The 14874-nt window shown below is 37.5% G+C and overlaps 1 protein-coding gene across 10 annotated transcripts in view; it reads right to left on the minus strand.

The window, feature by feature from the left end:
- Positions 1-1086: 1086 nt before the first annotated feature.
- The window catches only part of chl1 (cell adhesion molecule L1-like), a 104270-nt gene continuing 90482 nt past the window's right edge, over positions 1087-14874 (minus strand). For 5 of the 10 annotated variants that reach the window (XM_015370985.1, XM_015370982.1, XM_015370988.1 and 2 more), the window contains 3 exons: positions 8971-9102; positions 7644-7716; positions 1088-3984 (listed from right to left, as the gene is read on the minus strand). In XM_015370985.1, coding sequence (XP_015226471.1) covers positions 3780-3984; positions 7644-7716; positions 8971-9102 — 410 coding nt within the window. In that variant the 3' untranslated portion in view covers positions 1088-3779. Of the gene's footprint in view, positions 3985-7643; positions 7717-8970; positions 9103-14874 lie in introns of all 10 variants that reach the window. The other 5 variants (XM_015370986.1, XM_015370984.1, XM_015370983.1 and 2 more) reach the window with 2 other exon arrangements.

Genomic DNA, 14874 nt, shown 5'->3' on the forward strand with positions numbered 1-14874 from the left:
ACAAAAACATCGTCTTGTTGGTCTTGCAGATGGGAGTATTGCTTGTTAAATGTGACTGGAGATTTAACAGACCTATATGAGTCTGGCTAAGTGAGCTCGGAACGATGATGCCTTCCAAATCAACAGAATCTCTGTAGATCTAGAAGGAAATGTGTAAAATTGTAGATACTCAGCTGTGTCCTAAAAATGTTACTGTCTCAAATGATCCAACTCCTCTCTAGAAAGCAATAGACTTTGAGTCAAACAATTAGGCAGGCCTCTGCATTAGAGACTGACCTTTTTTCGGGAATCCCACGGGTCACGGGATTCCCGTGGGATTCCCGTGGGATGGGAGTCAGTATTAGTAACGATCACGTGATTGGGACGGTACAGGATTAAACATTAACGGGAGCAGACGGGAGCGGGAGCAAACCAATAAAAAAAAAAAAAAAAAAACAAGGATTGATGCCAAAAAATAAAATAAAATAGAAAGAAAAAAAAATCCAGTACTGGCGCGGCGCCGCCATTTTGTAGTTTTTTTCCTTGAAGCCTACACTATAATGCGAGTCAAAAAAACTACACGACCCAAAAACCAACAGTGCTTCCGCTCTGAGTTTTTCTGAATGGGAGCGGGATGGGAGTGGAAGTAATTTCACCAGGAGTGGGACGGGACAGCATTTAGATTTCTACTCTGGCCCGGGATCGGGACGGGACACAATTTTTTTCTGTGGGAGTGGGACGGGACAGGAGTGAAAATCCACTCCCGTGTCAGTTTCTACTCTGCATGTTTAGGAACACACTCAGCTCTTGACACAGCTTTAATAAAGAGTTAAGGCCATTCATAATGACCTCCAGAGGGTTTATTACTAGGTCCTAGCCTTTACAAAATGAGGCTGGGAGTATTTCAAGCAGACATGAACCAAGCAGTCAGAACTCTCATGTTGATACTCTTCACTTCCTTCAGTCATGATTACAGGTTTTGCTCCTTGATTTAACCTCTGCTCCTGCCTAGCTTGTCTTCTGTTATTTGTTTTTGTCCTTTTCCTATCCCGTTTTGAATCTAAAGTGAACAAACATGACATTGTGATGTGACATTGGTGAAAAATATGCTTCCAGTGGGATAACTTGTCAAACAAACTGCAGTTTATTCAGATGGAATGAGGTGGTTGCTTTTTCTCCATTTCAATTTGCAGGTAAAAGGGCAAAGACTCGTTTCTGGAGGTATTAATATCCTGGAAATGCAAATAGCAATGAAGGTTTCAGGAAGATTCATGATCTCAGGTCAGCGATGACTGAAAGCAGACAGACAGAAGAGTAACACAAATGTAGGAAAGTAAAGCAATTTAATGACATAAAAAAGAATATCAATCGATATTTGTAACATGCAATGGCGATTCTTTACAAACCATGTCCATGTTTGTTAATGGAAATATGAAAAGAGAAAAACAGTGGTTTGCATGGTAGTGTAAGGCTTGTTAGGACATTTAACTGAAAATTACTGCAACTTTTGAATGTCAAGTATATGCTGCCAGATAAAGTTATCAGATTATAAGGACTTTTTGGTCCAGTGTGTGTTGAAATAAAACTGGAGAATGAATAAAAAATGCAGATAAGAGAAAAATTTATGTTTTTTAAGTCTGACCCAAGTAAAAAAAAATCTGTTGTTTAAAATGTCCTAGCATGTAGCACGAACGAACACTTTGCAAGGAAAGTTTCACATCTTGTAAAGATATACTTATACGTTATGCATTAGCTGCAAATTATCAGATCCATTTCCATTTGTTGCCAGACATTGTAAATTACAGTCAGCAGTCTCAAGTTTTCTGCACGCACTGATGACACAAGGTTGACACTTAAGATTTGCAATTTGATCCCATCAAACTGTGTGTGTGTTTGTGTGTGTGTTTGCAAATAGGCAAATAAACTTCCCCGTAAAATTGGCAAACCCCGTAACTGTTGGCCTTTTTGTCACGTTACATCAGAAAACTTAAATGCATTAGAAATAATGTGCATAATTTGAAAAAAAGGCATGCATATGTATTCAACCCCTTTAATTCAGCTTTTCTCTGAGGCTCTCAAAGGTTTGTTAATGAACATTAATGAAGCAACATGGAAACCTAAACACAACAGACAGGCCAGGAAAGTGCTGTGGAGAGACTTATAAAAATCTTACTGTTCTCTGTTGGGTCAATTATGGAAAATATTTTGACTATGGAGCAGCTGCCAACCTGCCAGGATTTTACCATCCGTGTGGTACCTTAAACACACTACCATCAGCTTATTTCGACCCAGATACAAAAGGTTGCACAATATGCCCTATTTATATAATTTTCCATATGAAAACCATGTCGGTGAACATGGGAAGATGGTTAGGTCTTAATAGTTGGTAATCCTGAAAGAAGACCAGTTGGACTCTACAAATGATTGAGGCCCCAAAAAGATTCTATAGCATCGAGAATGCAGGTGCATTCTACATGTTAGATTTTTATTTGTAATAATTTTTGAAAAATATAGACCTTTTTCTCATTTTGTTAACATCTATTACATAAACTACCACTTAGTCATACCAAGGTTGGTGGTTGAACAGCATAAAAGATGAACGAATTGAGGGATAGAAATATTTTTTCAACTCACTGACATTGGAAGTGAAATATTTTAGGTTATGCTAACAGTGTTGAATGTCTGTAAGTGCACCTTTCAGATCAGAAGGCATGTAGTAAACACACGCAGACTTCAGGTGTGACATACTGTACAGCTCTGTGGGAGTGTTGGCCTAGTGGTAAGAACAGGGAACTTGTGCTCTAAAAAAGTTGCCAGTACCTGGTTTGAGCCCCACAGCCTGTCCTCCTGGTTCCTAAGCAAAAATCTTAACCCCAGGCGCCACACAATGGCAGCCCACTGCAGCCCAATGGGATGGGGGACAGTAAAGGGATTTATACATTAAAAAAAAATGAAATTACAGACGCATACAGGCTTTTCTTTTGACTGACTATATCCTCAGACTATCATTTCAGTCTTAACAAGAGGTTAAACTAAATAACCACTCACTGTAGCTTTGAACATTGTTTGCTTGAGTTGGAACTGGCTGCCTTAAAATCCTGAGCAAACTGGGCTCAGGCCAAGAGTTCCCTTGTAAACTTACATGTCTAAAATCTTACCTGAAAAAAATAAAAATCAGTGATCATCTTACAAAAAATATTTGATGCTTCTGATTTAGACTCATGACTCAGGATACTTGCGGCGGTACAAATATTTTCTCATTATTTCATAAGGTATAAAACCACTGAGAAAAATAAGTTAATAGGAAACTTTTTACACAGCTTACATCATATTTAATGAATAGTTTCAAATATAAAAGGTCAGTAATAAGTTCTCCACTTGAAAAATACCAACTCATCTGTGGCCTGCTACACAGTGACATCAGTGGCAGAAATTCATTTCATGATGAGGAAAGCGATGGAGAGTTTACCATTTGTACAAATCAGGGTGCAGCTCAAAACACCAATATGGAGGTGAAATAATACAAAACAAATCACGACCTCTAAAGTTTTTGTGATAATTATAAAAAAAAAGGAACACTTAGCACATACAATATACACTATATATACATGGTATTTAGTAATGCTCGTGTTGCAACATGAAAGAACAGAGCTTTAAAGAATGAGAGTGGCAGTGTGCTGTTGGCAATGACTGTTTATGACACAAGTGGTTTCTTATTTGATAAAGTCATTGTGCTCCTCAATATGTGGCTTCTCCAGAAGGTGGAATGGAGTCAATGTGATGATATGCTCATCTGCTCCTCACGCCGTGGTCTGAGTCGGGGCTTTGATCTCAGTGGATGCCCTCTTCTCCTTCCGGCTTCCATACTCGCCGATAAATGAGCCGTCTTCGTTGAACTGAACGTCCTCATCACCGTAGTCCACCAGGCTGTCCCCGCTGTCTGCTGCTTTGATCTCCCTGCTAAGGGAGCGTTGGCTGCCCTTCAGTGGCTTCTCGTCGTTGTCGCTATGGGAGAAGCACAATGAATTTAGAATTCCAACCCTTACACCTTTGATTTTACTCTATTGACTAGAGGAGAAGATGGAGGGCAGGTAGGAGCTATCACTTCCTCCACAAAGAGTTTCAGTGATCGACACCAGCTTCTACCATGGGCAAACCAATGGGAAGTAATCACACAGGTGAGACGAAGTCACATCCAATTTTAACGTGCATTGATGCTTTTGACAAAGGATAAAAATTTAGCCATGGGGGGGTGACGGGGGTATCATGTACAGGGACAGGGCTGATGATAGCTTGTTCATGCTGTCATCCTCTGATGCATTTTACCAGTGAGAGTATTACATAGAATGTTCTATGTAATATTATGTTAGCTTAACTAAATATTGAAACTTCTTATTGAGAATATTTATGCACAAAGCAACAAACAGGTGAATAAAATGTTTAATGCTAAAAGAAAACATTACTTGCTTAACCCAGCAGGAACACCAGCTGAACAATATTAAATAACGCTGTGAATAGGAAAGATTTTTGAAAAGGAGCTCCCTTCCAGTTTTAGTCTCTTATTGCATCTTAAATCATGTCAAACACAGTTTCATATCAGACAAAGATGACCAGAGAAAACACAGAAAGCTGTAGAAATCAACCTGGCCCTGTCTAGAAAAGTTTAACGACAACATCCTATACTACAACAGTTTGCTATGAAGTCCAGATAGTGACTAGTTCTCACCTAGAATTTCATTTTGCTTTAAGCAAAGAATGGATTATTTTCCCGCTTTCTAACAAATATCTGCCTGAGCTACCTTTTCTAAGCTGGTGGCATGATGTTCTCCTCCAGGAGTTTCTGCTAGACTTAAGATTACAGGGTTCTATTTATTACAGAAAGTCATACCTGTCCTGACGAAGCAATGAACCCAAGAACATTTCATTACCATCCCCTTGTTTGGCTGCTAAGTTTTAAAACAGATGTAATGGTGTAATCCGCCTTGAATTGTTACTTGGTACCAGATCCATTTAAAAACTACTTGGCCAGGGTTTGAAGAGTTGAGATAAAAAAGAGAGCACAATGTATCTGATTGGCTACAAGGTTGGGCCATTGGTTTCACCACTAAGGGTGGGAATACACTGTAGATTAAATCTTTGTACTCGACTATAGCTCAAACTGTACGACAAAACCACATGGTTCAAAAGTTCAGAGGTCACGATGCATGATGTATGATAGAAGTAGAGGAATTCCCTTGTTTGAACAGTGCGCGTGGTTAAACACATACCACGAAATCTGTTTTAAGCCTTTTTCTGCCATCGGATGGTTGAATATATTTGGATGACTTATATGCAATGAAATCCCATACTCAATACTTAGACCATATTGTATGTCTGATTTCAGTTTACAATCTGTACTTGGTAGCTGCTGATAACATACAATCCACAAACCTTTGTTGATGTTTAATCTCTTTTTCTCTGTATTATAACTGACTAATATTGCCAAACATACAGAAATTCAAAGTTCTAATTGATCTAAAAAATATCTAGCTAATTATGTTTTTTTAGTTACAGGGTGGGACCTTCCAACTTTCTGTCTTTATTATGAAATAAACCTTTTTGACGTCTGGCAAAATAAAGAGTAATTGGTTTGAAACATTAACTCATTAAAATATCAAGCTGGTCCTTGACTAAATGCACTTTTTATCATATCATGAGGTAATGTGCAAATTCTAACAGTAGTTATAGCACAAAATATTATGCTAAAGTAAGGAAAGTAAGGATTATAAACAGGATTTTGGTAGATATAATTTCATAGTCAAAAAAATGAAATTAACTTCAGGATGGATTTTATTCATGTCTAAGGAGCCATACCTTGAAATACAACTACCATATCAATACTGACATTGTCAACAGTATTAAATGATAATAACACAAAGTTACATCTACAGTAGAGTTTGCAAACTCCATATAAATTACAACCCTAACCTCTTTTCATGCCATTATAATCTATGCAAAGCTAAGTGACTGCAGCCAATTTTAAAGAGAAGTATAAATCTGTTTTTCAGAAAATCAAAAAAAAATGCTGAACTTAGAATTTGTGTATCTCTATAAGTTGTCACACCACAGTGACGTTCTAGAAAAATTAATGAATCCACAGAGAGCTAAAGCTACTAGTTTAATGTCTACAAATACATGACTGCATTCAGTGTAAAAAAAGCCTTCTAGTGTAAACTGTATCAACTAGATGTAGCTGTAACAATCCACACCTCTTTTGCCCTTCAATAAATATGTGGACTCCTTGACTTTTCTATAAACTTATTATGATAAGACTTAAACTAGTTCAGGTAACTGAACTACTAATTATTTGAAAGAGTTTTATCTTAAGTTTTTTTTTTTTAAGTTTAAAATCTTTTAATGGTAAAATTATGTATTAATCACGTGAAACATCAAAGCTTTAAATACTGACTGCAAATTATCCATTTGATGCAAATAGTAGGTGATGCCAACCATTTAAAATGCAGGTCAACGGGCTTCTGAAGTGAATATGACAAAAGATAAATGCTGACACGCTGATCAACTTTAACTTCATCACATCAGAATTTGTTGTGATATGTAGCCTAGTAAAGTAGCCCCACCCGCCAGCGGCCAAAATCATTTTTGCCTGCGAGTGGTCTGTCCTCGATCAATCCCCCACGCCCTAGAACTGGCAGGCCAATCACAACGCAGATATGTGTTTTGAATTTCTGGATGCAAAGCGGGCGGGGTTTTGAGGGCATGATGACAAAGCTGGGCGACGCTGGAGAAAGCACAACAAGGAAGATGGCAACAACTCTTGAACAGTTCTCATTTGACTCTGCTTTGGAATCAGTTTTGGAAGGATGAGACTTGACGTGAGCAGGAAGAGGCTCTACGCTCATTAATTTTGAAGAAGGATGTATTCGCTGTTTTACCGAGAGGTTGTTTGTTTACACTCCCCCACCAGCTTTCTGATGCACTACCGTCGTCAGTCAGTTGCGCTCATTGGTCAGAGTGTTGGCTAAAAGGTACAGACAGAGGTTTGAAAAACAACGGGTTGTTCTCATCAACAATCTCCGATGTCTCATTCATCGGGGCCTGACTAAATGACACATTTAATCTCACATTTAGTCTGGTATATTAGGCTATATGATATGTAGACCCCACTGATGGGAGAATTAGACAATAATGAATAACAACACTAAAGGATCAATGCAACAAACAGTGACATTACTGTCCAGGAGATGAGGCGCAATCAATTACATTTTTTTAGGCTTCTGCGGGGTTCTTGGCAGCCAGATTTTAGCTTCTTTAAATTAGAAACATCAGAGCAGAACAGTGGCTCCCTATCAGCTCTCTGAGCTTTCACAACACACCAACACAACACCAAATCTAAGGGCAACTATTTTGATGAAGCCGATGTGTAAACAGCCATTTCACTCTTGCCGTTTATCACATACTTCACAGTTACTCAGTCCGTCAAATGTCTTCGGCAGGACAGGTGCGAGGCTCCATGGGAACCTCGTGGAATCTGGGGCGCCTTTTTAGGGAAGGCAAGAAGGCAAAGAGAATTATTGTGAAGAGAAGATGGAAAAAGACCAGCTGACATTCACAGGGATGTGGTGAGGTGGTGGAACGTTCTTCTCATGGGGAGGGGGGGCACTTACCTATATTCACAGAATGTGTCATCATTCATGCCCTGGGATTCCACGTCTGGATGAAGGTCTTCTTTTTCTTTCACTGCACACAAATTGATGAAACATGATGAGAGATTTCTACTAGAGATCCCTTCTGCTGAAGTTGAATGGGTCCCTTGACTGCTCTTTGAACAATAATAAGTAATTTCTCTACTTGAAACATCAATGAGAGCATTTTAGAAAAAGTTTTAACACTTCATAATTCATAACATTTTGTTTTCTTTACTAAATGTTATTTACACACTGCAAACACCATACACACTCACACCCTCTGATAAACATCATTCATCAAAAAACCTTTTCTTTTTAATGCACCTGTCTGTCTGTCCGTCTGTCTGTCAAACGAAAGTGAATATATATATATATATATATATATATATATATATATAATTTGGTGTCATTTTTTTAATGAGTTTTGACTGTAAAAGAGAATGGTGGACCCATTTACAGCTGTGGCGTTCCCAGTGGCATAGTAGACTAAAAAGGGAGACAGGTGAACCATATCAAAATCGGCTAATAGAAGTCAGTGATAATGAGGGCTAAAATGAGAAACACATTTTAGCTTTTTTCCGCCTTTACGAGCAAAGTAGCAGCAACCTCTAAGTTATTAGTTGTGAAAAATTATGTTGATAAGGGCTCCTAATTCTGCAATGAGATGAACAGCAAACTCGGATAGCGCTGAGCTCATGTCATCACTCTTCTTGAAGTAACCTTGTCCACAGGATTTGCATTTGTCTCTTTGTTTTGATTGTTTGTTGAAGCTTAAACCCCCTATGCAAGCCATGCAAAAAATTAAAATGAGAGACATGCAGGGAAATGTTCATTCTTTCAACAGCACAGCACTCTATTATGTCAATATTTGCATTAAAATAGTTTTGCTGTCTAGAAATACACATTCCTACAGTGCTTTCTTGAATGACTGATCACTCCTTTCACATGAACAAACAATATGGAATAAAAATGATACTTTAGGCAACAATTAGTATTCAAACATGGAGATCTATGTGTGTATGTGTTTATGGCCATGTTTTTAATAAATCCTGGGGATGATTTCCCAGGAATAAGCTACATTTTGGGGATTTGTAGGCACTTCTGGGGACTTACGTAGGTTCTCTTTTCGGGTGGGTGTTAGATTAAGAACAAAGGTGTGAATTGAGTTTATATCAGATTTAGGATTAGGTATGTGTTGGTAATGGTTAAGATAAGAAATGAGTGGGAAATGAATGGAAGTCAATGGAAAGTCCCTACAAGGAAAGGATGATACAACGTGTGTGTGTGTGTGTGTGTTTACACCTACCAGAGTACTTTCCTCCTTTATTTCTATTGACAAAGCAGGCGATCAGCACAATGAGTGTGAGAAGAGCGATGGCACACATCAGACCAATAAACCAGCCCTGGGTGGATATTCCTCCGTGGATGCTAGCCAGACCTGTGGAGAACAATGGCCCATGACTTTGACTCGGCTTGGCCTTTTCATCCGGACACTTGATTGAATGTTTGCATCGACAAATCTTATCTGATGCTCGGGCAGAAAGTGGCAGGCTGAAATGCTGATGGAAATGGTCCAGTATTAATATTAAACAGCTAATCTTGCTTGTCTAATTAATCAAGCAAGGAACGTTGGACAAATGTAATTCCTCTTGGTGAGCTAAATTAAATTCTATGGACAGCATGAAGGACTGCAACGTTGTGGCATAAGGCAGAACTCAAGGACACAGCTCTGTATTCTAATCAAGAGGTCAATAACTTTTCTGTTCCTTTATGTCTGAGAGACCCTTCTCACCTGTAGACCCGGTCGTGATAACATCTTCAAATATACTAGAATTATCAAGCCATCTGTTAGGAATCAGGCGCACAGTGTAATCAGTCTCAGGTTCAAGCCCGTCAATGATGTGAAAAGTCATAGAGGTGTTTAAGGTCTCTGATATCTTCCAGTGACCCTCACCTGTGCACAGGGGGAACCATTGTAAAGAGTCAGCACTCGTCAAAACTCATAGTTAGTGCTATCTAATGCAGTAATTACATAAAAGGCACAATATATCCTACAGTGCTTTGCAAAAGTAGAAAGTATTTAACAATAATTTTGTACTTTTAAAACAGCATATCTCAAGATATTTAATAGAGATTACATATGATAGACCAAACAAGTAGTGCATCAGGGTGAAGTTTTCCAAATATTAACCAAAAAACTGTGGTAAGCCTATCAAATCAGATTTATATAAAATGTTTAGATTTTGATCTGGGGTCTGGGTTAGAGCCTTGTGTAGGCACAAAAAGGGGCCTCACAATTTGTATTGCCACTTTCCACACAAAGGTTGGCATCTATCAAAAATAAACTTGGTATATAAACATGCGGTCTCTTCAGGCCAACTCTGACCCATGCGTACACAGGTTTTGGAAGGGAAAACATGGCAACACAGACTGTGAGGTGAAGGATTAAAGCCAGATTACATTCTCTCAGACCTTTAATTTCTCTCTATCATAAAACATGAATCATAGATCGACTTAGCTGATTTATGACAAATAGACATCACTTAAGGATGGGTTTCCTCCTTTGTGATACTACAGTATGCTAGGCCTTTACTGCAGCAGTTTTCAATTGTTGCCTGTTTGTGAGTATTTATGCTGTATGTTTTGTCTTGAGCAAGGGAAATCCATGCTTAATTGAGTTGAGATCTGTTGATTGACTCAGGAGTTGCAGAATATTACCCTTCTTTGATTTAAAAAAAACTCCTGGGTTGCTCTTACAGTACGTTTGTATCATTGTCTATCTGTACTTTGAAGCACAGTTCAAATAACGTCCCTGCATTTGGCTCAACCTGAGCAGAAAGTATATTCCTATAGAAAAATATTTCTTGGACTTGAGAGTATATCCCTCAGAATTGAACAGCCGCTTCTATCTTTTATCATATCATCAATAAAGATATGTGATCCAGTTCCATTGGAAGTCATGAGTGGCCATGCCATCATATAGCCTCCATCATTTTTTGCAGAAGATGCAGTGTGCTTTGGATCATGAGTTGTTCCAATCGTTCTCCAAACCTTCCCATTATTCTTGAATAATGAAATCTAAGTATCACTTGTCCAAACAATACTGTTCCAGAACTGGGCTGGAACGGCTGTTTTTCGGCTGTTTTTGGTAAAGCCAGTTCTGGCCTTTCTGAGTTTTAGGCTGATAAATATGTTTGCAAGTTGTGGTGTACCTTTTGTATTTACTCCATTTTTTTTTAAAGTTCTCAAGCTCACCAGTGCAATCTTTTTTTCACGAATGTACCAAACTGCTGATTTGACCACTCCTAACATTTCTGCTAACTGATGAAATTCTTTTGTTTTCAGCCTCAGGATGATCTGTTATACCTCCATTGAGAAGTTCTTTGACCCCATGTTATAGGCTCACAGAAACAGCTTTCAAATGCAAAAGCTACTCCTGGAATCAATCCAGACATTTTATCTCCTTCATTGATGGCAGGTTAACAAGGGAAGAGCCCAATGTTACCTTGTGTGAGTGCTCTCAAATTACATCTGAGGGTCTGCACTTTAAGTCCACATTGATTACATCATTGTATCCTGAATATGTTTTGTTTTTTTAACAGCTGAAATAACAATATTTAATTCATAGTCTGAATATTTCTGTGTAAATGAAGCAGAGAAAGTGGATGGTTACACCCTAACAAGTACACACCACACTCTCCAGATTTCTTTTTTAATAACGTGTCCTTTTCTTTTCACTTCACCATGCACTGCTTTGTTCTGATTAATCACACAGAAAATTTGAGATTTGTGTGTGAAAGAAAAGAAAAGTGTAAAGCCCTTCAATGACAAGTATACTGGATACTTTTTCAAGGCACTGTGGATTGTATTACTGCTACTCTAGAGCAACCACAAACTGGGGCAGAAAGAGATCCAAAGGGCTTACGGTTGTTCATATATGCAACATAAAATTCTTTGTGCTGTCCTCCAGGTATCCAGCTGATATTTACAAAGCTGCTGTTAACAACTGAGGTGACATTCAACAGGGCTTGGACTAAAGGAATAATGAGACACAATGAAGGGAATGAGAGAATAGAAAGTAATTGTTAATAAAGGGTAAAGCAGATGAATCATTCATTCAATTAAAGTGTTCAGGAGTTTTGGTTCAAAGACATGTAGCTGAGAATGCTTTTAAAAAAAACAAAAAACCTTAAAAAAAGAAAAATGATATTTTTACTACATATTTTTTGGATTAGTGAATTTATTGACTATCCTCTATCCATCTAATTTTAATTTGCCAAATAAATGCGGCTTGTATTGTCAAGACATTTCAACAGCTGAATATCTGCCCTATATGTTAATGATAATCATTCTTGCAAAGCAGAATGCAGCACTGATAAGGTTGGATTGTAGCACTTATTAACACCAGATGGTTTAATCCAGGGCATGTTATTGTTACAGTGTGGGATCGGTGTTCGGGATTTTAATTGTTGGTTGCTAGAATCAAACCAACATGTTATGTTAAAATCTTTCTTTATTTTTTGCTCAACTTATTGTTAATATAACGTGATAAGGATGGTAAAGGTTTATCTCCCAATGCCTCCGATGCGCTGTTGACCTTTAGTGCCAAATGTCACCTTTAGTGACATTTAGTGCCTTTTAAACCCACATATGCCTTGTTTTACATTGTTTTTTTTTTTTCTTGGGTTTTTAGGTTTACAAAATATGGGGGGAAAAATCTGTAAAGAGTATTTCTGCCATGGCAAGGCACTGTGTAAACAGACCACCTCTGTAAATCATGTCTCTTTGAAACGCATTCAACTATGTAATATATTTTTTTTTTTGACAAACTAAATTTTTACCATCCAAATCTTAGACATGCATTTAGCTTACTTTTTAACTGTATACTACAAGAGGGGTTATTGAACTATTTAACTGAATTCAGGTAATTTTAATTTTATTTGACTCCATCTTTATGTCTGATATTAATATTGAAAATACAAATAGGTGCTAAAGATACCTCAAATTAGTATCATGAATGCAGTGCTAATTATACTGTATATTTCAAGGAGCGATAATGATTTGTTAGTAGTTAAACCTTCCTCCAAAGGTCTATGAAGTGTTCTATTCTTTTAATTGGATAACAGCTAATGCGGGGGAGTAATGTATGTTAGGTTGAAAAACAGGTGCTTTAACAGCAGATTTCTAAGCTGGTCAACAAAGCACGAACCAACTCTTCCCAATAAGACAAATATGCAAATCTTCCCCTCTGTCTCCAGCTCAGGTGCCTTATTTGTTCGGGTGATAATTCAGTTCACAAACACACCTGTGCCAAGCCTGTCCATCCCTAACACAACATGACACTCTCCTGGTAATGCAGATGGATTAGAGTGTAGCTATGGTAATTCAAGTCACTGCATCTGTCTGAGACTTCAACTTGCAAGGGCTCTGGACTAAAAATACTGCAGCGCACATTGCTGTGTTTTTGTCTTCTCTTTCCTCAGCCTGCAATTAAACGCTGCACAGAGCAGCAGCTCAGCCAGCAGGGAGCCTGAGCTCTGGAAGACGCCCCTTCAAAGTCAGAATCCTCTTGGTAAAAGGCAATGCTAGGAAATACTCTGATACAGGTGCTTTCATCAGCTTCCACTTATCCACTTAGGGCTGTTGAAATATCACCCTCCCAACATTAGCTCACACAGTACCTTAGTCCTGGCATGGCCTGGAAGAATGTCCTCCATGCTTCCTCTCTTTTAATATGGCTGCACACATCTTTTCTTTTTTTTTCTTTTCTTTTGTGGCTGTTTACCCAGTTGAAGATTACATGGAAATCTCAGGTGGCTGCTGGGTCAATATATAGCCGTGTAAAGGTGGGGCCAGGGCAAAACAAATCAATCAACTACAATTAGACATATTTGTCCTGTTCAAGTGACTGCTCTCTGCAGACACACTAGTGAAAAAGGATATAGATCGTATGTCCTAGAGTTCCCTGTGGTATGGCAAAGATATTAAACTACTCTAACAGTAATAAAATAATAAAAAAAACTGTTAACTTCTACTTATGTTGCTCTAAGAATGGAGTGCTCTTCCAATTTTAAGAAAAACCTCAGACATGCATTTAGCTCATTACCTGTGAAAATGGTAAAATGTTACCATTACCTTTGACTTTCTGGGGGGGTTCTTTTAATGATATTTTAAACAGTAGTAGTAGTTTTTTTTTTTTTTTGTCTTCTACAAGCACAGTAAAACCACAAATGGATAATAGAAAAATTTATTTATTTATTTATTTTTAATACTGTAATACTACTTTTCCTGTGTTTGGGTCAGTGACCTCTCAAGAGATAGAATGAAAGCTATCTAGCTGCTCTGGTAGAAAATGAAATCACACTATAACAAAGTAATGTTGTTATTAATCTTGGCCGTAAAAGTTTTACTTTACAGAATCACCAAAATATTTACCTATTTAGTTGATATAAATAAATTTTGGTCAAAAAAAAATAATAATAATTAAGCCAAAATGTTACATTTGCTTGGAATATAATGTTTTCATATAGTGTGAAAAAATTATGCCTTAGATAAAATATGTTTTGCTTAAATTACTTTAAAAATTAAACACATTAGTTGCGTGAAAGTCAGTACTGAAAGTTGCTTTCGGTCTTGATGGAAACCTGATTTTACTCAGTATTTTTTAAATCTGTTTATTGTCAGTGTAACTTTTATGAATTAGAAAAAACATGACATAAAAGGCAATAAAATCTTACCTTTTTTCTTCTCATTTCAACATTGTCTAGTAAAAACATCAACAACAATTTGAACAAGAGTCTCCATACTGTAAACGGCTGCCTTTTTGGCTGTTTTTGGAAAATAGTGAAGGACAGACTGCACTGATAGAAACACAAATTTTTATAGTTTTTAGACCAATGTCTACTAATAACATTGGTGCTACTGTATGTTGCCACAAAATGCAGGTAGTATTGTCAGAGAGCATCATGTCGTCACTTCTTTCACAACAAATTCAATAATGTCGGCTAGATTATTTTTTTAAAGATTGCATTCTCACATGTTTTGCTGCAGACATAAACACACTACTAAATGCCTTGAAGAGGGAATTGTATCAAACACATACATTTACGAATCAAGGATAATAATACCACTTGCTTTATAGCATATGTGATATAATGAAAGACATGTTCATGTAAAAGCATTTCTAGAGGGGAAGGGTAGATTTTATCTT

Source organism: Cyprinodon variegatus, unplaced genomic scaffold (assembly GCF_000732505.1).
Source record: "Cyprinodon variegatus isolate N-32 unplaced genomic scaffold, C_variegatus-1.0 Scaffold51, whole genome shotgun sequence".
NCBI lineage: Eukaryota > Metazoa > Chordata > Actinopteri > Cyprinodontiformes > Cyprinodontidae > Cyprinodon > Cyprinodon variegatus.